Here is a 25,403-nt window from a genome sequence, read left to right as displayed (position 1 = left end):
CTGAGTGTGTTCCCACACTGCCCTCAACCATCCTGCTACACAGGGAGTCTGCCTTCTTGGATACTGGTGAGTCCTAAGCAAGGGCAGGGACTCTGAGAATTTCTAGTTCTTTATTCTTGGTCACTGTTATTTAGATTTCCACCATAAAGCAAACTTCCCGATCTTTTAGGAAGATTCCAGAGGGGGGGGGGAAACAAATCTTGACCATTTATCTCTTCATGATAACATTCATAAATAAAAGATGTAAGTGAGAAATCAAGATACAATAATAAAAAGCTGAGTTTGCACCCAGTGAAAATTACAAAAGAGATTCTCCATCAATAAGCTCCTCTCGCCAGAGGCTTCTAAGTAATTACCACCAAGACGCTTTCTTACTGTTCTGGTTGAAGCCAAGGAATGAGGCCTGGGAGGGAAGCATTCGCTTTTGTTTCGTTTTCTAACATGTCGTGATGTGTCCTTAGAGTGACGTCTCCTAGTAATGCGGCTTTTACCCGAGACTTGAGAAGTTTCACAAACATTTATTAGAAAGACCTTATGGAGTTAGCAAGCCCATTCTTATCATCTTATTTCAAACCATTCGTGTGACTCATACAGAATTACCTTATCCAATGCCTTTTCTTCATGGGGAGAGGGTAGACAATACCTGATACCAGTGCACATCATGATTTACCAAGATGACACTGGCCAGGCAGACAAAGAACTGAATCAGATAGAGGCAGAGACAGAAGAAGGCAGCATCTTCCATGTTCTCTACTTCTGTTGTTTCTCGGTTAAGTCCTGACGAGTATTTAACATTGACCAGACTTCTGATAAAAAAAAAATACATATTTATTTGCTTGTGAGGAAGTGGTAGGTGATCTACAGGTGCCGCCGCGTGCCTGTGGAGGTCAGAGGGCAACCTGCAGGAGTCAGGTCTCCCCTTCCACGGTACAGGTACTAAGGGTTGAATTCAGTTGACAGGGTTTGGCAGCATCTTTATGCTCTGTGCCGTCCTGCAGGTCTCAAGCTTGGAATATTTATCTATTGCTTTTACTTTCTAGGAGATCTTGCCCAGGCATATGGCTACACATACTTACTCCTTCTAAATCTGTCACCTCCATATCACACTTGACTGTCTGAGATTTAGCTAAGCCCAGGAGCCTCCCGCCTTCATCTCCCAAACTTTCACATTTGCAGGTTTCCCGTGACTCGGGTCCTAACAAAGGCATCCTTCTTCTCGTGCCCCCTCCCTACTCACACACACACACACACACACACACACACACACACACACACACACTAATCTATCAACAAATTCTGGAACCTCTCTCTTTTAAATATTTCCAGAACATCATCATTTCTCACCCTCCTAACAGCAAACACCTTAGATTAGGCCATCTTCTTTCAGACTATTAACAACTGATTTTTATGCTTGCTGCTCCAGTGCAGTCTCCCATCCAAGTAGTAACCAGGCCTGACCTTGCTTAGCTCCTGAGATTGATAGACAATTGACCCTCTGGTCCACACACCTACCTATGTCCAAGGTCCTGTAGACTCCCCTCATTTATAAGCTCTTTCTTCCTTACTCTTTCTGCTCTTACCTCAAGATTTTTAGGTACCCTGCTCTCTGAAGAGTATATTTTTATGCCCTACTCTATTTTCACAAATAACATTTGTTTAAAGAGACTTTTCCTGAATGATACTATGTGCCTTTAATCCTGGTAAATCAATTATTCTGCTTTTCTTCATGGAAATGTTTTTCTTCTTACATAAATTATATGTGCTTATGTACACATTTATTTATTATATGCATATATATATGAAAGTAGGTGTGTGTATCCATAAACAAACACACACACACATACATACACTTGTTAATGTAGGGGCTGGCAAACTATGGCCTAGAACCCATCTAACTCTGGCCTGTACTTTCATGGACACAAAATAGGAATGGTATAAACACACGCACACACAGAGACACACACATGTATATTTATCAAGTTAAAGTGTTGTACAGCAAAAATAAGGGGGAAACGGATGAATGAATAACACAAACTGTTTGTGGACTATCAACCTAAAATATTTTGCATCAGGTCTCTTACAGAACAATCCTGCCAGTCTGTGAATTGATGTATTGTTCCTTGCTAGAGTTGCCAGCTTCTTCATTTTTCACAATCATATCCATGCCATATAGAATAGTCCCCGGCACAATGAAGGTGCTAAATAAACATTTTTATGTGGATGTGTAAATGATGACGACAGTTAGGTTACATGGGAAGTTGGCAGATGAAGCAGAATTCAAACCTGCTGTCTTTCATTCCACAGTTAGGTCCTGAAATTCAGGATCTGCAGTCATTCGAACCTCCTTTATATCTGCCCAGGTTCCCCTTTTCCCCTTTTTACACCATGTCTAACACATGTATTAGGAAGAGTGCTCTTAGGTGGGTGATGGAAGGAGATGAAGTTAGGATGTGTTGTGGAAAGCCTTAAGAGCTCTCTCACAAATCAGCTTACGCCTGCCTCCTGCTGTATTCAACTGGCTCTCATTGCCTTCGTCTCTTCTACCTGCACCTAACATCTGAACAAAACAAGGTCAGCATTCTGTTCTCACTATGCACATTGCAGAACTGAGTTTTGAGGAGGTATAAGCAATTGACTATAAAATGTAGCAAAAATTATCAACTCCAGAGCTATTACTTTCAGTGGTTTTCCACTCTACCAAACTGGATCAGCACACATTTCATAATTCAGCACACATTTTATAATTCTGCTGATGGGAAAAATGTTACCTAGAGGAATTTTTGTAACGGCGGGACTCAGCAACCCCTAAGAAACTAGGGGTGCTATAACTCACTTGAAGTTCTTCAAAGTGCAGGAAAACCTCCCCAGCTACAAATGGCCTAAGGTGGCCAGAGGCAGCATCAATATCAGAACCTACAGTTAAAGCAATGAATAGAACAGCCAAAACAATCACATCCTGGGATTTTTATTGATATAACAATAGCCCAAGATTCTGGAGCCGCCAGGCCCGTGGCCACCTTTAAGAAAGAAACCAAGAGAACTGACGATTATGTTAGCTGGCATGAAGAGCCACAGCTGTCATCTCTTGGGCCAGCTGCGGCATGAAATCAGTCATCCTCTGAGGCAGCTGCCTTTCGAGTTCAGGGTGTCTGGCTAAGACTACACGTGTCTCATAGCTTGCAGGGCAGCCTTAGCCACTGCAACTGCCCGGGTCCATGGCATCCTGCCGAGAAGAGGCCATGGTGACACACCCTGGTCGCATCCAAATGCTGGTTATGAGTTCAGTGCGTGTGTGTGTGTGTGTGTGTGTGTGTGTGTGTGTGTGTGTGTAAAACCGTCCATCTTCAAAGGCAACTTCATCTAATTCCCTGATGCATGATCAGTCTGTACATACCTGCCCCCTGCCCACCTCCTCCAACTCTTCCCCCATCCGGGATCATCCCACAGAAAATGTGGTCTCTGTAACAGAAACGGGACTTTGTCCGTTTCTCCATCTCTTCACCCTACTCAGAAAATAGCACCGTGCTCAAGGATCTTAAAGAAATGTAATTTTTGATGTTAAAATATGGCAGGACCAGGTGTGATGGCACACTCCTTTAATCCCAGGACTCAGGAAGCTGAAGCAGGGAGATCTCTGTAAGTCCTAGGCCAGCCTGGTATACAGAGTGAGTCCAGTACAGTGGTACAGTGACAGCTACATAGTGAGACCCTGTCTAAAAAAAATAAAAAAGGCAAGGAATTTACTCATTAAATATCTATGGTTATTATGTGAAATTTAACAATAATATTTTTCTAACTATATGGGGACTTTAGTAAAAAAATTTTAAATGACAATGTAACTACAAATGTATCACTTCTTTTAGTTAGTCTCTCTCTCTCCCTCCCTCCTTCCTACCCTCCATCTCTCATTTTGAAATAGCATTGTTTGTAGCTCAGGCTAGCCTCAAGCCCTCATTCTTTCTCCTCTGGGCCTCCTGAGTGCTGTACCACCACATGTGGCTTTAAAAGTCTCTTTATAAAATAAATCATGCTGGTTTCTATGGAAGCAACATTAATCATTGCAACGAAGAAAATAAGGCCAAAGCCAAATGCTTCAGTAATGGGCTGGTTAGTTTTCTCATCACGGTGACAACGGGCAACTTAAAACGGGGGAGGTTTATTGGAACTCATGATTTGAGGAGACACAGTCCGTCGCGGCAGGGAGGGCACGGCAGCAGGGGCCGCATAGAGTAACTGTTCACACTGAAAACAGACAGAGAGGAATGTTGGTGCCCAGTTAGCTTTCCTATTTCCGTCTCTATTCAGTCTGGGGTTCTCAGTTCTTGGTATGGTGAGTCTCCTCATCTCAGTTAAACTCCCTGGAAGATGATCCCTCACAGACACACTCAAAGGTGTGTTGCATTAATGCCCGGGGACTCTTCAACTGGCAATCAAAACTAACCTTTACACCTGCAAAGTCTTTAGGTTAAAAATAATAAAAATAAAAGTAAGCAGCCTTGGGTTGAGAGTTGCTTAAGTGTCTGGAACCTTCTATGTATTAGATGTGATAGTTGGTGTGAAGCCATGACGCTCACCGGGATGCAGTATACTGGGAAGATGTCTGGCTCCTGAATCCGCATGTGAAAAAGATGCATCTGAGACCCCTGCATGTTCATCACATTAAGTATTAAGAAATGTGTCCTTCTTATCATCAGGCTTGAGAAAGAGATCCAAGACCTTGAAAAGGCTGAACTGCAAATCTCAGCCAATGAGGAGGCAATTCTAAAGAAGCTAAAATCGATCGAGAGGACGACGGAAGACATAATAAGAGTGAGTGTAAATGTTATTTCTTCAAAGCATTGCTATATTTAGATCTTTACTTTTTAAACTAAGCTCATCATGGAAATCTTTTATCTTACAGTCTGTGAAGGTGGAAAAGGAAGCAATCCCAGAAGGTATGTTTTGGAAGCAACCTGTTCCATGTCGAAGCTAGATCATTTTCGTAAGATCATTGGCCTTGTTTTAATATTAGAAATATCTTACATGTACTTTGAATTCCTATCAACTTTCCAGAGTCAATTGAGGACATCTATGCTAACATCCCTGACCTTCCAAGTTCCTACGTACCTTCCAGATTAAGAAAGGAAAGACATGAAGGCCAGGATGATGATGAACAAAACAGAAAAGGTATTTGAGAGCCTGCTCTCAATGACGCGCTTTCAATCTCAGGTCTCTTCTTCTAAGATTGGTACACGTATGTACAGTGCGTGTGGGTGTGGAAGCTCACATAGAGGTCAGAGGACAGTTCGGGAGTCTGTTCCCTCTTCCTCCCTTGTCTGAGACAGGGTTTCTCTTGTGTCTGCCAATATACAGCATACTGCAGGCCAGCTGATGCATGAGTTTCCAGCCAGTTCTCCTTGTCTGCATCCCGCCTCACCTAAGGACAGGTGCACACCATCACATCTGCCTTTTTATTTTAATGTTTAGTTCCAGGTACTGAACTAAAGTCATCAGGTAGCAAATTTTTGCCCACTGAGCCGTATCCCTGGCCCCTCGATTTCAGAGTTTATATTTAATCTTCACAGATTGCCTGTGTTTCCAGTTTAGGCAAAGGTCCATTTTACAAAGTTCCCTGGGCTATGGGACAGTTCCCAGGGCTTGCACAGTTAGGAATAACGAGGGTGAAGTATTTATTCGGTGCATTTTGTTCCCTTCCAAAATAGGCAGGAACAATATGATAAGGCCTGGAACAGGCAAGAAACACTTTCAACTCCTCTGCTCAAAAATTTCATCCAGGAGACATTGAGTTATAAAATATTTTTGAAGTGAAAATGTCCCCTTGGAAAGATCAGGTATTATTTAACTTCATGGGATAATGATTTTCATAGAGCTAATACTTTAAAGTCTCAGGTTTAAATGAAGGTTTGGCCAAAGAGGAAGAACTTGAATTTTAAAATTGGAGGAGGAGCTAGTCTCCATCCGCAGGTAGCAGTCCCTTATTCAGGTAGCAGGTATTTAATAACTAACTACTATATACCAAGCTCACTTAGGCACATGGCAGGTGTTTATCAAGCATTCAGGGAGTACAATGCAGAAGAAGGAGAAAGAGATGTGAAGCAGAGGGAAGATGGGTAGAGACCATGCAGGTTTAACTGGGTACCCAGGGAAAGGCATGCCACATCAGGTAACAGGGGACACAAGAAGTATAAAATGAGCTAAAGGGAAATCGGAAGATATACCAAAAGCAAGTGCCAACACATTCTAACTCTATGAATGCTGTTCCTGTCACCTGTTAAAATTCCATCCATGGGCTCTTGCCTGGGTCAGGAGACAGACGTCAGCTTCCCCCCTGTTCGCCAGTCACCTCTAGTTCAGTTGTCCAGTACAGTTGCTGCTGCTCTATTTTCAACCCTTCATCTGCTTGCAAGTGGTGTTAAATTGGGAGGATAAAAGGGAATGTCTAGAGAGAAGTACCAGCGATTAAGAGCACCTGCTACTCTTGTGGATGACCCGGGTTCACGTCCCAGCAGCCACATGGCAGCTCACAAACATCTGTAACTCCAGTTCCAGGTGGTCTGGTGCCCTGTTCTGATGTTGTTGGGCACCAGGCATACACATGGTGCATAGACATACATGTGGTAAAACACCCATAATGCATAAGATAAAGTATTTCTGTGTTTTGAAAGAGAGAGAGAAAGGGAAATCCAGGCTTCCAACTTCTTCGGATACAAGGACGCATCTAACCACTTTCCACACTGTGAAGACCTTAGAGTGCTTTACAGTTGCAGTCGGCAGCTGGGTTTGCAACAGGGCTGTGACAACAGTTCCCACTACTGCCTGTTTTACCTGCCACAGCCCACAGTGTGGCTGGTCTTCCAAAGAAGAAGGCAGGGATTCTTCTTAATAAGGAAACAAAAATGTCTAGGTCTGGCTAGCCACTTTTAGTCACTGGAAAAGGGCATCTTTTGGTTCTCTGTGAAAATACCAGCTACGTAGACCTGTTTCTCTTCCTCCCTCCTCTATACTATTTTTCCAAAATTCTACACTTCCTCAGACACCATGTTGCTATATGGATGGTTGTTACAGAAAAAACTGGTAAACCCAGGGGGGAAATTACCGATGTATTTTTATGTGTATACGTGTATGTCTGCACCACATTCATATCGGGGCATGTGAGGGCCAGGGGGCATCAGATCCCCTGGAGATGGAGTTATAGGAGGTTGTGAGCCTCCTAACAATGGTGCTAGGACTGTAACTCTGTCCTTGTAGAGCCATCTCTCCAGCATTCAAATCACAAAGGTGGTTTGGGGGGGGGGGGATTGTTGTTGTTGCTTTGCTTTATTTTGCTTTGCTTTGCTCTGCTTTGTTTGTTGGAGACAGGGTTTCTCTGTGTAGCTTTGGCTGTCCTAGAATTTAGTAGACCAGCCTGACAGCGAACTCACAGAGATTCACCTGCCTCTGCCTTCCGAGGGCTGGGATTAAAGGTGTGTGCCACCACTGCTGAATTAAAAGTTTTTAAATATCATTTAAAAGACCATCAAAGGGTATAAAAGCCAACAAATTAGTTTGTAAGAGAAAGGGGGTACTAACTCTTGCATTAAATTTGTCTTTTAACAGCTTTGTATGCCATGGAAATTAAAGTTGAAAAAGATTTGAAGACTGGGGAAAGTGTTGTTCTGTCTTCAATACCCCTCCCATCCGATGACTTTAAAAGCACGGGAATAAAGGTGTACGATGATGGGCAGAAGTCAGTCTACGCCGTCAGCTCCAGTCAGAACACAACCTACAATGGCACCGATGGCCTTGCCCCTGTCGAAGTGGAGGATCTCCTGAGACAAGCCTCAGAGAGGAACTCTAAGTCACCCACAGAGTACCATGAGCCCGTGTATGCCAATCCGTTTTGCAGGCCTCTGACCCCACAGAGAGAAAGAGTAAGCCCTGGACCAAACTTTCAAGAAAGGATAATGATGAGAGCTAACGGACTGGGCAACCATGCGCTGGAATCCATGCACAATCTGAACGATGGGCTCTCAGAGGGGAGAAGCAATGGTGCCTCTCACACCAGCCCTACTCGGCCGACCCCTCAGCCCCGATCCACAGTTCAGCAAGCAGAAGAGCTGGTCCACACCCAGCAGAAGAGGGTGGGGACTCCCTGGGAAGAATCGAACACCTGGCAGAACGAACATGAGGTTTCTCCAAGGACAGGACTGAGCCCCCGCAGAGCGAGTCCTGAGAAATCAGGACCTCAGGGTTCTTCACCCACTTGCCAGGAGGAGGCTGAAGATGTAAGATACAACATCGTTCATTCTCTGCCTTCTGATGTGGATGGTGCAGAACCGGTGACGATGATTTTCATGGGGTATCAGCAGGCAGACGACAATGAGGAAGAAAAGAAGCTTCTGACGGGGTACGACGGGGTCATCCATGCCGAGCTGGTCGTGATCGATGACGAGGGGGAGGAGGATGAAGGACAAGCCGAGACGCCATCCTACCATCCCGTAGCTCCCTGTAGTCAGGTTTACCAGCCAACCAAACCAACCCCGCTTCCTAGAAAGAGATCAGAAGTTAGACCTCATGAAAACACAAACCATAAATCTCCCCACAAAAATTCCATATCTCTGAAAGAGCAAGAGGAACGCTTAGGCAGCCCTGCCCATCACTCTCCCCCGGGTGTCCCAATGGCTGGAGATGGGACTGAGGATCCGTCCTTAACAGGTAATAAAAATGACAAGGCATGCTACTGCTGTTTACTTATGTGATCGTCTTCTCTGTGTTAATGAACGTTCTGACTTTCAGCTCCTATGACCACCTCATAAACTAATGCTCACTGACAGCCTTTCTTAACGCCGATCCGAATTATTATCATCAGGCCAGAGTAAGTCACTTCAAGCGATAATGAAAGTGAAAACTCCGTCATGAGGTTTCAATATCACACTGAGTGCCCTTAGCTACTGGAAATGTGTCTTCTATGAAGGAGCTATTCCAAGTGTGAATAATTGGGGTTGCTAATGCATGTCATGTCCTGGTCATCAGAAGCAGACTTTCCCCCACAGAATCCAATGATAACTACTTGCCTGTGCCTCCCCATGACTTACACTTTACTCACAAATTAACAAGTAGCCTTAATTTTGCAAGGAAATAGAAAACACGGACTATTTTCCTCTCATTTTATTACTTTGCTAGATCTCCTTTCGCTATACTTTTATACTTATATTAACTTTGGTTCTTCAATTTTCTACACTTTAAGCATAGAACGTCATTTTATCTTGCATCATCTATGATTCAACTTTCATAGTCTTCTCCAACTTAACATATTTAATTTTTAGTGTTTTCTATATAGCTACATTTCTCATTCTCTATGAAGTTTTTATGGCTTTCTATCTATCTCCTTAGCTATCTTAACACTGAATGGAAAGTAACTGTAACTTTTTCTACAAACTGACAGCTCCTCAATTCTAAGTTCCTTGTTATCACTCAAACATAGCAAATGGTTGTCATCTGTGGCAAAGTAAATAAGGACCTGACAAGAACAATTAGAATAGCTGAACAAACCCTAGCGAAAACTCTAAGTCAAATTATACAAATGCACAGGCTCTAAATGTTAGAAATGGAAGGTCATTTTAAATGTTGCTAATTGAAGAATGCACATTGAAAAGCAATAACTACTACTCAGTAGCAGACAGCCCAGCAAGTATAACCTGATAGAAGTGTGAACCTATAAATTCAAGCTGTTTCTTCCTCATCGAACCATAAGCCCAATCTTGTGTTGCTCATAGACCCATAATAGGGACATTCTTCCATTCTTCTACGTCCTTGAGTTAGATGAGCCCATTGTAAGTTGAATCATCTGGAGAATTTCTATCCTCTTGAGAAATGTTCACTCACGGATATTCCTCAGACTCTGGAGTAAAGTTCCCCCACAATGGACAGCTGCAGATACTAAGTTCCTTTCCATTTGGAGAGTGAGCTTTGTTTGCAGTCAATCGTTTCCTCTGAAATTGGCTCTTAAAACAACACATGAGGCTCAGAGAAAAAGAACGCCATATTTATGGGCAGTTGCATTGACATGAACCACTGTAAAAAAAAAAAAAAAAAAAAAAAAAAAAAAAAAAAAAAAAAAGCAAACGCTCCCTTTTTGATCTGGGATGTTAGCCAGCTCCTCCCAAACACCCTCACTCTTTCTCCCCCTAACCACGTTAACATTTACCCCAAGAAAAATGGCAGGAAGTGACTAACATTTCCACACAACATTAACCATGCTACAGAACTAAAATTGTGAAAACAGGAAAACCTGTTCCAGACAAGTAACAATGCAAAGTCTTGTACTATCGAACTAAATATCTTGTAAAGAGAATGCTCCAAATTCCTTATGTTTCATCGTGATGTTGTTTTACATCTCTGCCTTCCAATTCATCACATAGATTAGAGTGGAGGTGTTTAGTATGAATGACTTTTAAAAAATAAGTTGATCATATTATGCTTTCAGGGGCCATCTATGTACTTTAAGAACATAGCTACTACCTATGTACTTCAATTTCAATTTCATAAGTACATTTTACACCGTGCTTTCGGCATTGCCCACACACACACACACACACACACATACAGGGAGAGAGAGAGACAGAGAGAGAGACACAGAGAGAGAAAAATGCTACAGTATTTTTTTAAAAATCACAATTTAAGTCAATTTCTTTATTAAAGTACAAATATCCTATTAAATATTAATGGCTCTGGTAGACACAATAATTAAGAATTTAAGTCTCTTTTTGCTTGTTATACATAGAGTTATCAAAATCATATCTCAAGAGCAATTCGTAGGGATGTGGGAGATAGCTCAATGGGTAAGAGCACTTGGTTGATAAAATAAGGACTTGAGTTTGATTCCATTCACCCATATCAAAAGCCAGTCATGGGTGGGCATACCTGTAACCCCATCATTGCAGAAGCAGAGACTACCCAGCCTAGCCAGAACAGTGAGCTTCTGGTTCAGGGAGAGACCCTGTCTCAAGGCAACAAGGCATGAAGTAATTAATAGAGGAAAACACCTGATGTCCTGCTGTGGGCTCCTGTGCATACCAGTGCATGCATCACACACACACACACACACACGCACACGCACACACACACACACACATACACACACACACACACATACACACACACACACACACACACACACACACACTGAGTTTTCAACTTGAAAGACTATTTGTAGGTGGAAGAAAAATGAAAACTAGTCCAGCGTGGAAAGTCTAAAGACAGTATATTTCAGTAAAAATTTGAACACTGTAAAACATGACAGAAAAACTTTAGTAATCTTACGTCTATCTGCTTGATATGGTCCAGACACACCCACTATTGTGCAGCTTCCTCAAGCTTTCCATGAGATTCCACTACCCCCAACAACAACTAGACAACTGTCTTTCTTTGGTAGACCTCACACACCTATTCTTGTCCCAGATCGATATTCTGTGGACCATTAAAACATCAATGGTACTTTGGGGTGAAGAGGTAGAAAATCCTGATTTAGGATAGGAACTGCTAGCAGGGGTCAAGGAAGACCGAGGGTGGAACACCAATCTCTCATCCATCAAGTTTAAGCAGCTAAAACATCTATCTGAGTGGTTATAGGGGAACAGGACCAGGATCAGAAAAGCGCAGAAGGGTCAAGAGAACTCATGCCACATTGTCTAGGGAGATGCTCCCTGCATCACCTGGGCCTGCTCTATCTCCACATCCCCTCTCTGGAATTAGGGCTATTGCCACAGCCTTGGGAAAAGGAATACTGGTGCTAGCTGACTTCACTCCATGTCCTGGGACACAGGGTGGGTTCTGTCTACAGACATAACTGTAGGGAACAGGATCTTGTCCCTGCCGTAAAACAGACCTTTAAACAATCCCTTATTCCTGCTCTTTCCCGGCACTGGTAATGCAAGGGGCCACAAAACCCAAGAGCGGCCCTTCATGAAGCCTTGCCTGCTGCCTCTTCTGCTGCTGTGGGATTGCAGGCTGTTCCTCAGAGGTCTCCACCCAGCAGCTCCCAGCACCAGAGCCCAGCCGGCTGACTGAGCAAAGGAAAATCTCTCAACACATCCTGAAGTCAAAGGAATATTCTTGGTCTTGTGGGTAGAAGTGATCGTTCCTCTTTGCTTTCAAAGGGAAACCATGCTTTTTACCGTCCTTGAAAGGAAACGATCTCATAGAACTGGCTAGCATGGCAATGAAGATGGCCTCAGGACAGAAGCAGGTCCCCATCTCTTCTTAGATTTTTATAAAAGGCCTTTTGGAGCTAGAATCATTTATTCGGTTAAAAGATAATAACGTGTGGCATAGAGATGGGGAGAAAAGCAGGTCTTCCCTTTTATTGTTTCATTAAAACAAAATTGTACAATTAGCTAAATGGCTGCTTCTTGGGCCATTTTACACACGAATGTAATATTACATAATTAATATAATCATTTGCTCAGTGCCTTGAAAGCATCTTTTAACTTTTGGAACACGACTGAGGCAGCTATACTCAAAGGCCCTAAATATGAAGGCATGATACCAGGACGCCAAAGGAGTCTTATAAATTCTACACCCACGTTTTTGAAGATGTTTTCTACAGCCAGCACTTCATCAGCGGTAGGACATACTCAGAGAGACACCTGCCACTCGAAAGCATAATCACACATTGCTGCCCAGTTATTAGTTCGCACTGCTTCATACAGACACTTAGGCTTGTCATTGCTTATCCTTTGGCCAACCAAGCTTAATGAGATTTTTTTTACAAGACTTAATCACTAGATATAGTTTAAGTATTAGTATCTTCTTTTGTTCAGTGGTACATGGTTAAGAATGTGCACAACATTGATGTAAAGGAATAGATATCTAGGCTGACGGTGAAAACACGTGACATCCATCTGTACTGTGTGTGCGCTGCTCATCCTCTGACCTTTGTAGACATAGGCTCCTCCTAGCTCTCAACCTACTCCTGCCCTAAGTTAACCACAGCTCATTATTTCTATCTTTTTGTGCTACTGTAACAATGCTCACGCGGTTGGATAAAACCACCTGAGGTATGTTCTCGACTTTCCTGCCTTCTATGAAATGGTCATTTAGAGTCAAAATTGTGATTCTTTTATAACTTGCTTTATTTCTTGCTTTAATTTACAGCTTTAAGGATAAGAATGGCAAAGCTGGGGAAAAAGGTCATCTGAGAGCCTTAGTGCCCACCTGAAGAACCTTTGGAGAAGCCAAGAAATGCCTGACAATTTCTCTTCTGGATACTTTTATTTCTTTTTCCCAAAGTCCAAATATATATAATTATTCCCATAGTAAGCCACATAAATAAATAGAAGTCTTTATTCGTGGAAAAAAAAATCCTCCCAAAACTGGGGAAAACAAATGCTAACTTTTCCAGTTACTTGACATGACTCAGTGGGTTGGGGGAACCAGTATATTTTTATTGTATTGATACCAAAGCATTTCTAATAAGAGCTTGTTAAATTTAAGAATAAAGTTATTTAAAACATCTTGACAATCTTAACTGGTGTTGTAATGTTGCTAATGCAAAGATCATACATAGGTGCACCTCATCCCAGAGATATCAGCCGGAAGGAAAGTAGAAGGAAGTAGGAACTGACGCAAACTCTCTAAAGTTCAGTATCTCTTTAAGGTAGCTGAATTCTCATGCCAAAGGTCAACCCAGTTAGCTCAGTTGAGACTCCTAACCACTGCACTCATCCAAAAGGCATACATGACAATTATGCTCGCGTTTTGAGAGCGTGCTTAGATCATATTGCTAATGCACATGACTTTCCAGAAGAGAACAGGCACATTCATTCTCTGGTACCATCCTCTCTTTAACTCAGTTCAAGGTGCAGTAAATGATTGTAGCTTAAGAACACTAGTAAGGAACTTCCCACATTCTCTAAGGGCACGAAGCTGGTCTAGGCGAACAAGTTAGATTCTTCACCTTAAAACTAGAAAGAGGAGGGCTGGAGAGATGGCTCAGAGGTTAAGAGCACCGCCTGCTCTTCCAAAGGTCCTGAGTTCAATTCCCAGCAACCACATGGTGGCTCACAACCATCTGTAATGGGGTCTGATGCCCTCTTCTGGCCTTCAGGCATACACACAGACAGAATATTGTATACATAATAATAAATAAATATTTAAAAAAAAAACTAGAAAGAGGAGCTAAAGGGGGATGGTTCAGTTGGTAAAAGTGTTTGACCTGTAAGCGTAAGCTCAGTCCCCAAAGTCCACGTAAAGTGTTGAGCATGGTGGCATGTGCTCATGATCCCAGCGTTGGAGAGGCACAGACAGGAGAATCTCTGGAGCTCATTGGTCAGCCAGGCTGGAGTGCCACTTAGGATGCCACCAGGAACATTGTCGACCTCCTTTGAGAAAGATCTTTCTTTGAACTGGAGCTCACCAGCTAAGAGCGCTGGCTCTTCTTCCAGAGGACCCAGGTTCAGTTCCTTACATCCACGTGATGGTTAGCGGAGGTCTATAACTCCAGTCCCAGGGGACCAAAAGCCAACCTCTATAGGCACTATGGATGTGATACACAGATATAAATGCAGGCAAAACATTCATATGCATAAAAATAAATACATTCGAAAAATAAAGCCTGCTTCTACATATCTTTCCCTAGGCCATCATATAGGTATGCATTACCTATATGACCTCCAAGTTGAGGGACTAGCCTGTTTCTTTCCAGGACGGACACTGACTTTCCCTGCTGGGATGCTGTCTGGTAAGGCTTTCTCTTAATTATTGGCCTTAATTAGTGGTTCTCAACCTGTGGGTCATGACCATTAGAAAACACATATTTCTGATGGTCTTAGGAAACCCCAACCATAAATTTCTTTAGCTGCTACTTCATAACCATAATTTTGCTACTGAGCAGTGTCTCTGTCCCTAAGACCTTCAGAAATATGTATTTTCTGATGATGGTGACCCACAGGTTGAAAACCTCTGCTCTAGAGGCAATGAGAGGATGGGACAGAAGGTCCTCTCGGGAGGACAAGCCTTAGCCCATGGAGCTGTCTCAGATGAGCTGCTTGTCAAAGGTCAGCTGTTCTCTGGTGGGAGAGCGCTCCTTCTGGACAATCTGAAGGTTTACATTGCTGAGATACTCTCAAAAGAGACGCTAGCCTGGGTCCAAGGGACTCCTTCATTTCATGTTTCTGGGCTTAGCATGAGTGAGCGACCTGTAAAGTATCCTTTTGCAGCCCTGCCATTTACAGGCTTGCAGGACACGTTTTATTTTAAACACAACACAATCTGCAACACATGACTCTAAGTATGCCTTGGAACCTCTCTGGTTTCGTGGCACGTCCCAGTAGTTGGCTGGTCTCGCCCGAATTCTTTTTCTTTAAGGTTTCTGAGACAGTTATTAAAAAGGAGCCAACTTTGGAATACAGGTCAGGGCACAGCAATACATTTGTCCCAACCAGTCAAATTCAAAGCTACTCTAGAATCTGACTATTCTGGGTTTTCCCCCATCATCCCAATTCAATGCAAGTGTGATTCTTGGAAACCATCCTAACACAGCCCGCCAGAGGCTGTCACCATCCACTTACCACCTTCACTGCCATCTGACCAGTGACTGGACAGTCCCACTGGAACCTAGTGATGGCTCTCAGAAACGATCTCAAAAGCAGGAAGAAAGACGCAGCTGAGAATGACCATTCACAGCACCAAATGAAGACAGTGCTGCAGGTAACTGACTCTGATCATAGCTCTAAAGACTGGACACATATAAATATGTCTTTCTGAAAGGGAAGATGCTGGAAAACTGGCTCACAGCTCCCCTTAGTCTTGAGGGTCACGACTGTAGGCACTGACTCTCCCACACTTCTGGGTTGCAATTACAAGAAAGTCACACTGGCTCCTGTAGCCTTAGAGATGGTTCAGAGTGAGACAAAGACACGAACACAGCGCAGGCTGTGGGGACAGTGGCAACATCTCAACCCACTCAGGGCAGTCTGCCACCATGGTGGGCACTGACACCAGCAGCATCTGCCACACTCCCTGTTATCACTCAGGCAAACAACTCTCCTGAACTTGGTTTCTTATCTCAAAAATGAGGTCACTTAATGTCACATGCCCTGCAGGGTTGTCTGAGGACTCAGGAGGTCAGTCGGTGGACCATTTCAAGTGTCCCAGCCAGTCAATTTTAACTAAGTTACACATCTAAGACTAACCAACAACACCCCTCATTGTATATGGCTTAGTGCTTAAGTTAGAAATATAAATGTTGGCGGCTGGAGAGATGGCTCAGACTAACCCACAACACCCCTCATTGTATATGGCTTAGTGCTTAAGTTAGAAATATAAATGTTGGTGGCTGGAGAGATGGCTCAGAGGTAAAGAACACTGGCTACTCTTCCAGAGGTCCTGAGTTCAATCCCCAACAACCACATGGTGGCTCACAACCATCTGTAATAAGATCTGGTGCCCTCTTCTGTACTGTAGGTAGGATACATGCAGGAAGAACCCTGTATACATAAAAATAAAATTCTTTAAAAAAAAGAAATATAAATGTTTAAGAAGGGGTAAATAAAACAAGAAGTAAGGTGAGCCAAGTGTGGGACACAAGCCTTTAGCCACAGCACTCAGGCAAGAAAGGCAAGGGTTCACAAGTTCAAGGCTAACCTGGGCTGCCTTGTAAAACTCTCTTGAGAAATAAAATAAATTTTAAAAATAAGAGAGACTAAGGTAGTTTTTTCCAAGAGGCATTCTATTAAGACCTGAGTTAGGGTTTCTATTGCTATAAAGAGACACCACAACTGTAGCAACTCTTATAAAGAAAAATACTTAAGCGGGGTTGGCTTACAGTTCAGAGGCTTAGTCCATTATCATCACAGTGGGCACTATTTGTAATAGCCTCGGTTATTTGTAAACAACCTGGGTGCCCCTCAATGGAAGAATGGATAAAGAAGGTGTGGCACATATACACATTAGAGTTCTACTCAGTGGTAAAAAAACAATGACATCTTGAATTTTTTTAGATAAACAATTTAAGTTTTTATGTCTCTCAAACTTATACATTTTATACCACTTTTGTGACTTTCTTTTTTGAATTTGGTAACAAAAAAATATAACTATAATGATCTCATCTTCAACTCTATCAGAGGCCCAAGAAAGATATAATATTACCTGAGTAAACAGAAAGTGCAGAAAAAGCAACTTCCAAAACTATGAAATGACAGAGACACCTGGCTGCCTGGACAGTCACCCAGCATTCCTCTGCAATGTTGGGGCATCCATCTTTGGCCTATAGGCCTAGAATACCTGACAGACTTTTCTGTGAAGCAGGAATTTTGAAGGACTGCCCCCACCTTGTTATGGTAAAATTAAGCAGTTGACTTCTTTTGTGTCTTGCTTATCCAATTTGTACAGCATGCTGTCAGTGTCAGTAATTGAAGCAAGGGCAGTTTCTTTGCTCAGTGGCTAACTTTGCCACAATTGAAAGCAAACTCCATATGGAGGGTTTTTTTTAAATGTCTATCATCCTCTTTTGGAGAAAATTGGTGATTCCAGAAGCAGATACATATCACTGTCATGAAAAGCCCTATGCTATTAAAATAAAATGCCATATTTTGTAAGTCTCTGAAGTATATGAAGACCATCTATTTAAAATATGTCTCTGATTGACCTTGAAAATATGCCTAATATGACTATAAATTTGATTGTTATAGATGACTAACTACTAACCTATACTTACTTATTATCCTAAGTAGTTTTCAAGGAGTAGATCTTTATATTAATTTTTTAAAATGAGCCACATGGTACAATACCTTAAACAAGAAATGGAAACATAATACAGTATAACAAAAATAACCTTAAATTTGTATCAATATAAAAAATCCACATCAATGTAAAAATATTTGGGAATAGTAGTTGTTTCGTTTGAAAGAAGATTCAATAATCTACCCTTTTATCCTATCATTTCTGTATCTCGCCTTTTTCTTTTCAGAATGAGATCCCTGAATCTAATTTCTTTGCTTATTTTCTTCCATGTCCATGACCAATAACAGATTGTAACCAATCCCCTTAAATGATGGCAAACCTCCATAACCCACCAAATGACCAAATACCACCCACCCCAACTCTTGGAAATGAGAGCATCATGTTCTCTAGACTGCTTTCTATTGTCTGGGGATGATGGCATCTTTAAGGGACCCTGAGAAAATTGGATAATAATCATGTCTTGGAAGAGCTAGCTGTTGTTCAGTCTTGATGTGATGAAAAAGTGCGAGGCTTATCTGTAGGTCTGACTGGATAGTCTGTGAGGCTGGACCATCTCAGCTAGCAGGTTTTTTTTTTAAATCTTTTAATGATTTTTTTTAATATTTATTTATTTATTATGTATACAATATTCTTTCTGCCTGTATGCCTGAAGACCAGAAGAGGGCACCAGCCCTCCTCACAGATGGTTGTGAGCCACCATGTGGTTGCTGGAAATTGAACTCAGGACCTTTGGAAGAGCAGGCTATGCTCTTAACCACTGAGCCATCTCTCCAGCCCCTCAGCTAGCAGTTTTGATGTTGTTCTGGATGCAGAATTTTGAGGAAACAGAGGCATTCTGAGAGGCTGGATCATCTGGACTACTTGTCTTTATTGCTGTTTGATCCTTTTTTTTTTTTTTGAAAACACACAGACTTTTAAAGGTAACATACATATCTGTATTAACACAAGTATAGAATGCGCAGTATATACAAGTCAGCTAAAGATTTTTTTATTCTTTTCATTTATTTATTTATTTATTTATTATGTATACAATATTCTGTCTGTGTTTATATCTGCAGGTCAGAAGAGGATACCAGACCTCATTACAGATAGATGGTTGTGAGCCACTATGTGGTTGCTGGGAATTGAACTCAGGACCTTTGGAAGAGAAGGCAATGCTCTTAACCACTGAGCCATCTCTCCAGCCCTAAAGATAATTTTTTTAATCTATCTTTCGGCAAGTAAAAAGCATCTGTCAACTTTATAAGTCCATTTGGACTGCATAACCAAACTGCAATATAAATTGCTATCAAATCATGAAAGGATGGCATGTAACAGTAAGTCATGAGGATTCTGTAGCCAACAAGGTTTATCATGTCTCCTCCAGTCTCAAAGCTGTTCCCATGTTGAGGTATCAGCTTATACATCACCTGTCTTGCAGGTTTTTTTTAGCTTTTTCCCTTGTGTCTGTAGCCCAGATCTTCAGGAGGTCTCTCCAAGTCAAATATGATCTCAATTAAATTTGAAGGAATCCATAGCATTGTGTTTCCTCTGGAAACAAAAGTATAACCTCTCCCCCAATGCAACACATTTCCCAACTTCCATTCTGAAGCCAAGGCATCCCTAAAGTATATACGCTGGTTTGATTCAGCAGTCTCTTCCACAATCCAATGTCTCTCATCAGCTGTCATTCTCTGTTCATTAGAATTGTACCTGAACATAGTGGACAATGAGGACTACTGAGACCTCAAGAACAATGGCAATGGGTTTTTGATCCTACTGTACCTATTGGTTTCGTGGGAGACTAGGCAGTTTCGTGGATGCTCACCTTACTAGACCTGGATGGAGGTGGGTGGTCCTTGGACTTCCCACAGGGCAGGGAACCCTGATTGCTTTTTGGGCTGACGAGGGAGGGGGACTTGATTGGGGGAGGGGGAGGGAAAGGGGAGGCGGTGGTGGGGAAGAGACAGAAATCTTTAATAAATAAATTAATTAATTTAAAAAAAGGAAAATTCAATAAAGGTGAATGAAAAGGAAAAAAAAGAATTGTACCTATCATACAGGATCCATATGCCCTATGTATTTCCTATCTTTATGTAGCCTTTTTATACTACTTTACTCTCTTCAAAGACTTTATTTACTTTATTATTTTTAAACTATTTTTCTATGACTACCCATGCCCATTTTATTTCTTTTCCTCAGCATCTAAGCACATTTTTAAACATATTGTACCTTTTTAGAGATTTTTTTTGTGTCTGAATATGGCTTTCCTAAGCACCAGCAGTGGTCTAATTGTGTGAGACAAATCTTAAACTACCATGTGAGATGCCCTGCACCTCAGGTTAGCATATAGCACTGGTACAAGGTGCTGGCGCATGGCATTGGCAGCTGACTCCAGTGCACAGGCAGTGGCCAGTGGCTGTACCTCTGTGTACCAAGCACCCATCCATCTAGAGGCTGCAGGACTAGAAAGCCACATCCAGCTCCTTGTCCAGAACCTTTCCTAGCTTTCTCAGGCCCTCTGTTTGCAGTGTCGAGCCCCCTCGTTGACCATATTTAGACAGATTTTTCTTTGGACAGCCGGCTCAAACAAAATAGACACAGAGCTTATTAATTATGAAAGCTTGGCCTTAGCTTAGGTTTGCCCCACTAGCTTTTATAACTTAAATTAACTCGTTTATTCTAATTCTGCCACATGGCTCATTGCCTCACCTCTCCGTACCGCTCCTGCTGCTTTCTCTGAGTCTGGCTGGCGACCCCACCTTTCTTCCTCTCCCATCTAACCTCTTGTTGCCTAGTGACCATTCAGCTCTTTATTCAACTGATCCCAGTGACACATCGTCACACAGTGTAAGGGAATATTCTGTAAAAGCCCAACCTGTTGTGGGTGGTACAATCCCTGGGTTGGGTTCCGTTTAAAAGTGCAGTCTGAGCTCTTTTTTAAAAGAACAGGCCATGTGGAGCAACTCAGTAAGCAGCACCCCTCCATGGCCTCTGTATCAGCTCTGCCTCCAGGTTCCAGCCCTGCTAGAGTTTTGTCTTGACTTCCTTCAGTGATGGACAATGATGTGGAAGCATTAGTCAAATCAACTCTTTCCTACCCAACCTGATTTTGGTCATGGTGTTTCATCACAGAAATAGTAATCTTATGTTACTATGTCATACTATGTAACCAGGCTGGCGTGGAACTCAAAGTGATACTTGTACTTCCCAAATACTGGAATTCCAGGCATGAACCACCATGCCTACCAGGTCTTTAGAGTCTTGATAATGTCATTTGAAGCAGAGAAAAAAAAATTCTATTTCAGTTTTTTCTTCTTTCATCTTTTATGCTATTGATGTTATATCTAAGAAATTCATGTTTAATTCAAAGTCAGGGAAATTAGTTTTATGTTTTCATCTAAGGTCTATGATCAAATTTGAATGAATCTTTTTCTCTAGAGGGAGGCAAAGGTCTAAAGTCTTTCTGCTGCATACGGACATGGCTTTCTAAGCACGCAATCTTCCTTCGGATTACCTTGGCACCTTCTAAAAATGCTTATATGAGCTAGAGAGGGCAGCAGTTAAGAGAAGTGGCTGCTATTACAAAGGACCTGGGTCAATTCCAAGCACCCACATGGAAGGCAACAACTTCCTCTAACTCCAGATCCAGGGAATCTAATACTATCTTCTGCCCAGTACCAGGTATGTAAATGGTACACAGACATACATACAGGAAAAACACCCACCATACAGTAAAAGTTTTTGGATGACCATAAATGTGAAGCTCTACTTCTGAGCATACATTGTGTTTAGTTAAAAAAAAAAAAAATACCTATCCTTGTGCCAAGATCATGCTGCCTGGATTATTATGGTTTCACAGGTTCCAATATTAGGAAGTGTATGTTCTCCATCCCTGTCCTTTTTTCTTAGCTCTTTGGTTATTCGAGGTCCTTTCTGTTTGCATAGGCAGTTTAGGGTAAGGGGCTGGAGAGATGGTTCGGTGATGAAGAGTGCTTATTACCCTTCCAGAGGACCAGAGTTTGATTACCAGCATTCACATCACACAGTTCACAACCTGTAACTCCAGTCCCAGGGGGATTCAATAGGAGGGTATCCACGTTTGCACACCAACATACTTATATACATGTTTAAAGTAATATTTTTTTTTTCAGTTTTTCAAGACAGGGTTTCTCTGCTTAGCTTTGGAACCTGTCCTGGAACTTGCTCTGTAGACCAAACTGGCCTCGAAATCACATAGATCTACTTGCCTCTGCCTCCAAGTGCTGGGATTAAAGGCGTGTGCCACCATCAGCTGATTAAAGTATTTTTAAAAGGAAGATCAGGATAAGATTTACCAATTTCTACAAAAAGAAACAGCTGGCAGCCTGGCCATGACTGTGTTGATTCTGTAGAGCTACATGGGAATCTTGCTACATTACTGTTTTCTGATCCAAAAACACAACATCTATTTCCACTCTATTAGATTCTCTCTGATTCCTTTCAGCAGTACTTCCTAGTTTTCCATGTAGTCCTGCATTTCTTCTGTTAAATTATTAGGTTTTCTGATGCTATTTTGATGGGAACTGGATTTTTCAGATTTCGTGGTCATGACTAACGTGGAGAGATGCTGTTGATTTCTGTGCATTGGCTTTCTGGATGTCACAGTTGGGGGGTTAGTGGCTCTCTTAGGTTATTTCCATAAGAGACTTTAGCCCTTGTGTGCTTCGGCTTCAGCCTCAACTACACAGTACAAAGTGGAGACCAGACGTTCCTTCTCCCATACTGCATCACAGGGAGAAGTGTCCAGTCACTCACCTCCAAGTATAATAGGGCATCAATCAGGCAGCAATTAGGGTCTCCCTCCCCAAAAACGTTTTTCCACCGGATCATCTCAACCTATCCTTGGGCTGCTGCTTTCCAAGCCGAATTTCCAGGTTTCTAGACCAGAAAAGCTGCTAGTTTTCTGCTGGGTTCCTGACACTCCACAGCACGCTGATTACTGATTACCACTGTCTGGAAGTGATAGAAGCCAAACAAGGCCCTGGCTCCAAAATAGAGACTTTCCCCCTCTGAGTGCGCATTCCCCACCAGAACCTTTTGTTTACTCTGGAAACAACAGTTTCCATGTTTACAAGAGTTGTTTGTCTGTTTGTGAGGGCTGGGCGGGGCCTTACTCAAAACATTATTCTTTGAACATCAGAAAATAGTGTCAGAGAACGTCAGTTATTTAGAATCCGTGGTTTGAGGAAGTTTATTGTGATCATCAGTTTCAGGGCCTGAGTGAAAAACTAAAAGGTTATTGAGGTCCACACAGAGAAGCAGAGCTCAGTAAAATTGTCTTTATATGTGAATACACTGTCATATGAAAAAGACAAATTTTCTAGTATATTCTTTTAGACCTTTCCTACCCCAAAAGCAGAGTTCAAAGACTGGGTAAGTTAATCACATTAACTTCTCTGACAGCAAAATAAGAGATTAACCTGGAACTACGTTTATGACCAGCATGACCTCTGGGTCTTTTTTACCCAACGTTATAAACCCCAGGGCCACACTAATACTGAAGGAAAACGCAAACAGCACAAAATTTAGCCATCTTAAAATGGACAATCCTCAGCATTCATCTCGTGCCTCTATCAAGCGCCAAGACATTTTGTCAGATGAAAATAAAAGTTTTCAACCACTAAGGAGTTCCCTTCCAGTCTCTGCCTCTACTTGGCCCCCAGCAAGCGTCAATACTCTTCTACTGCGTTAGCTGTTATGAATATTCCATATACATGGAACCATGCAGTAGTTAACCTGTGTCTCTGGCTTTGCTCACTTAGCGTATTTCAAAGGTTCCTTCACATTACAGCAGGAATCAGCACCTTATTCCTTTGTCTGGCTGGACAGCGCTCCTCTGCCTGCGTATTCTACAATCTGTTGATGGGCGTGTGGGGTGTACCATCAGTCTTTTGACATGAACAGTGTCGCAATGAACATTCTTCTCAGTTTCCATGTGTTTATTCCCATTTCAACCATGTTTGAGGCAGAGTTCAGTGCATTAAATACATTCAGAAAGTTGTACAATCATCACTACCCATTCCCCAGACATAAACTTCGTACTTGTTAAATAACAACTCCCATCCCCTAGCTACCCACTCCCAACCCACTGACCTGAATTCTACCCTGGTTCTCCGCACATTTGATCCTGCTGGGTCCCACAACAGAATCAACTGTCCTTTATATCATTTCATCTGGCTCAATGTTTTCAAGATGAGCATCATACATATTCTTATAATAAAAATACACATTTCATATGCAAAAATTATTCAAGTTTAGCATTGTAATCAAGTGGCAAAGACCTTACCACCAACATGTACAAAGCAAACACCTTTGACTGGCATCATTTTGTTTGGTCCTCACAAAGTTTAGTGAGATCGTTTTTTGGGGTGTTTTGTTTTGTTTTGTTTTTGTTTTTGTTTTTGTTTTATCGAGGCAGGGTTTCTCTGTAGCTTTGGAGCATGTCCTGAAACTAGTTCTTGTAGCCCAGGCTGGCCTCAAACTCACAGAGATCCGCCTCCCTCTGCCTCCTGAGTGCTGGGATTAAAGGTGGGCACCACCACCGCCTGGCTAGTGAGATAGATTTTTGAAGATGACAAAGAGGACTCACGGAAGACAAATGAATTTGCCATGAGCACGGAACTCAGAAGCAAATGTGGTTACTCAGGCCTCTGAGCCCCTGGCCCTTTCTAATTCACAGCAGCATCTGCTTCCCATCCCACCATCTACTCACAAAGATGGTCAGGACAAGGGGGAACAACGGTACGAGGCACCAAAGAGAGGAAAGAACTTAAGTAAAACATAAATCTGCTGATTCTGGCTAGGACAAAAACAGAAAGGCACTGCGCTGGGTGAGTACAAGGCTGTGGGCACAGCAGTGAGTGTGGCAAGGGTTAGACCAGGAAGGAAGAAGGACATGGGAGCTGTGAGGAGGCTGATCCGGTTTATAAAGAACTTAAAAGAATCGTTGCTCCGGTTCCATTAATAATGGATTATCTTGAACAAGGGCCTTTGTTCTCTGTTTCCCCTTACTTCACTAGAATACATAGATAAATAGACTTTCAGCCAAGAGCCACACAAGCCCCCATGGCTTCCTGGTCGGCATCTGCTGTGTTATCCTTCCCACAGCGTCCCGGGCTGGACCCGGATATGGAAGGGTGAGGTATCACCTGGCCTACAGCTCCAAAGCCCAACACACACTGAGAAGGGCCAACACAAAAGTGGCTCACACACTCACTAACAAGTTACAGACCACCTGTGCCCTGGCTTCATCACCTCACACAGGAAACAGATGGAAACAAACCCAGACTTAGTTTACACATGCTACCCTAACCATGGTTTCCTAATCCATGCTGTTGGTTTTGTTAAACACATACTGATCCCCGTTTTACAGAACCTCCCTTCTTTAAGAAAACATGATCTCACCGGACAGTGGTGGCACACGCTTTTCATCCCAGCACTTGGGAGGCAGAGGCAGGCGGATCTCTGAGAGTTCGAGGCCAGCCTGGTCTACATGAACTTGTTCCAGGACAGGAACCAAAGCTACAGAGAAACCCTGTCTTGAAAAACCAAAAAAAAAAAAAAAAGAAGAAGAAAAGAAAACATGATCTTACTGTTTTTGACAATATGCCCAACACAGAAAATCATTTAACTTAGCAATTGTTCTTATCAAAAGTTATATA

At 42.3% G+C, this 25,403-nt stretch overlaps 1 protein-coding gene across 2 annotated transcripts in view; it reads left to right on the top strand.

Moving 5' to 3' along the window:
• Palmd (palmdelphin) overlaps positions 1–13,507 on the top strand; it is a 49,596-nt gene extending 36,089 nt beyond the window's left edge. For both annotated transcript variants that reach the window (XM_050137773.1, XM_050137697.1), the window contains exons 4-8: positions 4,695–4,809; positions 4,901–4,934; positions 5,053–5,166; positions 7,597–8,694; positions 13,135–13,507. In XM_050137773.1, coding sequence (XP_049993730.1) covers positions 4,695–4,809; positions 4,901–4,934; positions 5,053–5,166; positions 7,597–8,694; positions 13,135–13,178 — 1,405 coding nt within the window. In that variant the 3' untranslated portion in view covers positions 13,179–13,507. The remainder of the gene's footprint in view (positions 1–4,694; positions 4,810–4,900; positions 4,935–5,052; positions 5,167–7,596; positions 8,695–13,134) is intronic.
• Positions 13,508–25,403: the final 11,896 nt, after the last annotated feature.

Source organism: Alexandromys fortis, unplaced genomic scaffold, assembly GCF_014885135.2.
Source record: "Alexandromys fortis isolate MF-2015 unplaced genomic scaffold, M_Fortis_MF-2015_v1.1 scaffold_19, whole genome shotgun sequence".
Taxonomy (NCBI): Eukaryota; Metazoa; Chordata; class Mammalia; order Rodentia; family Cricetidae; genus Alexandromys; species Alexandromys fortis.
This window is presented reverse-complemented; position numbering and strand designations above follow the sequence as displayed.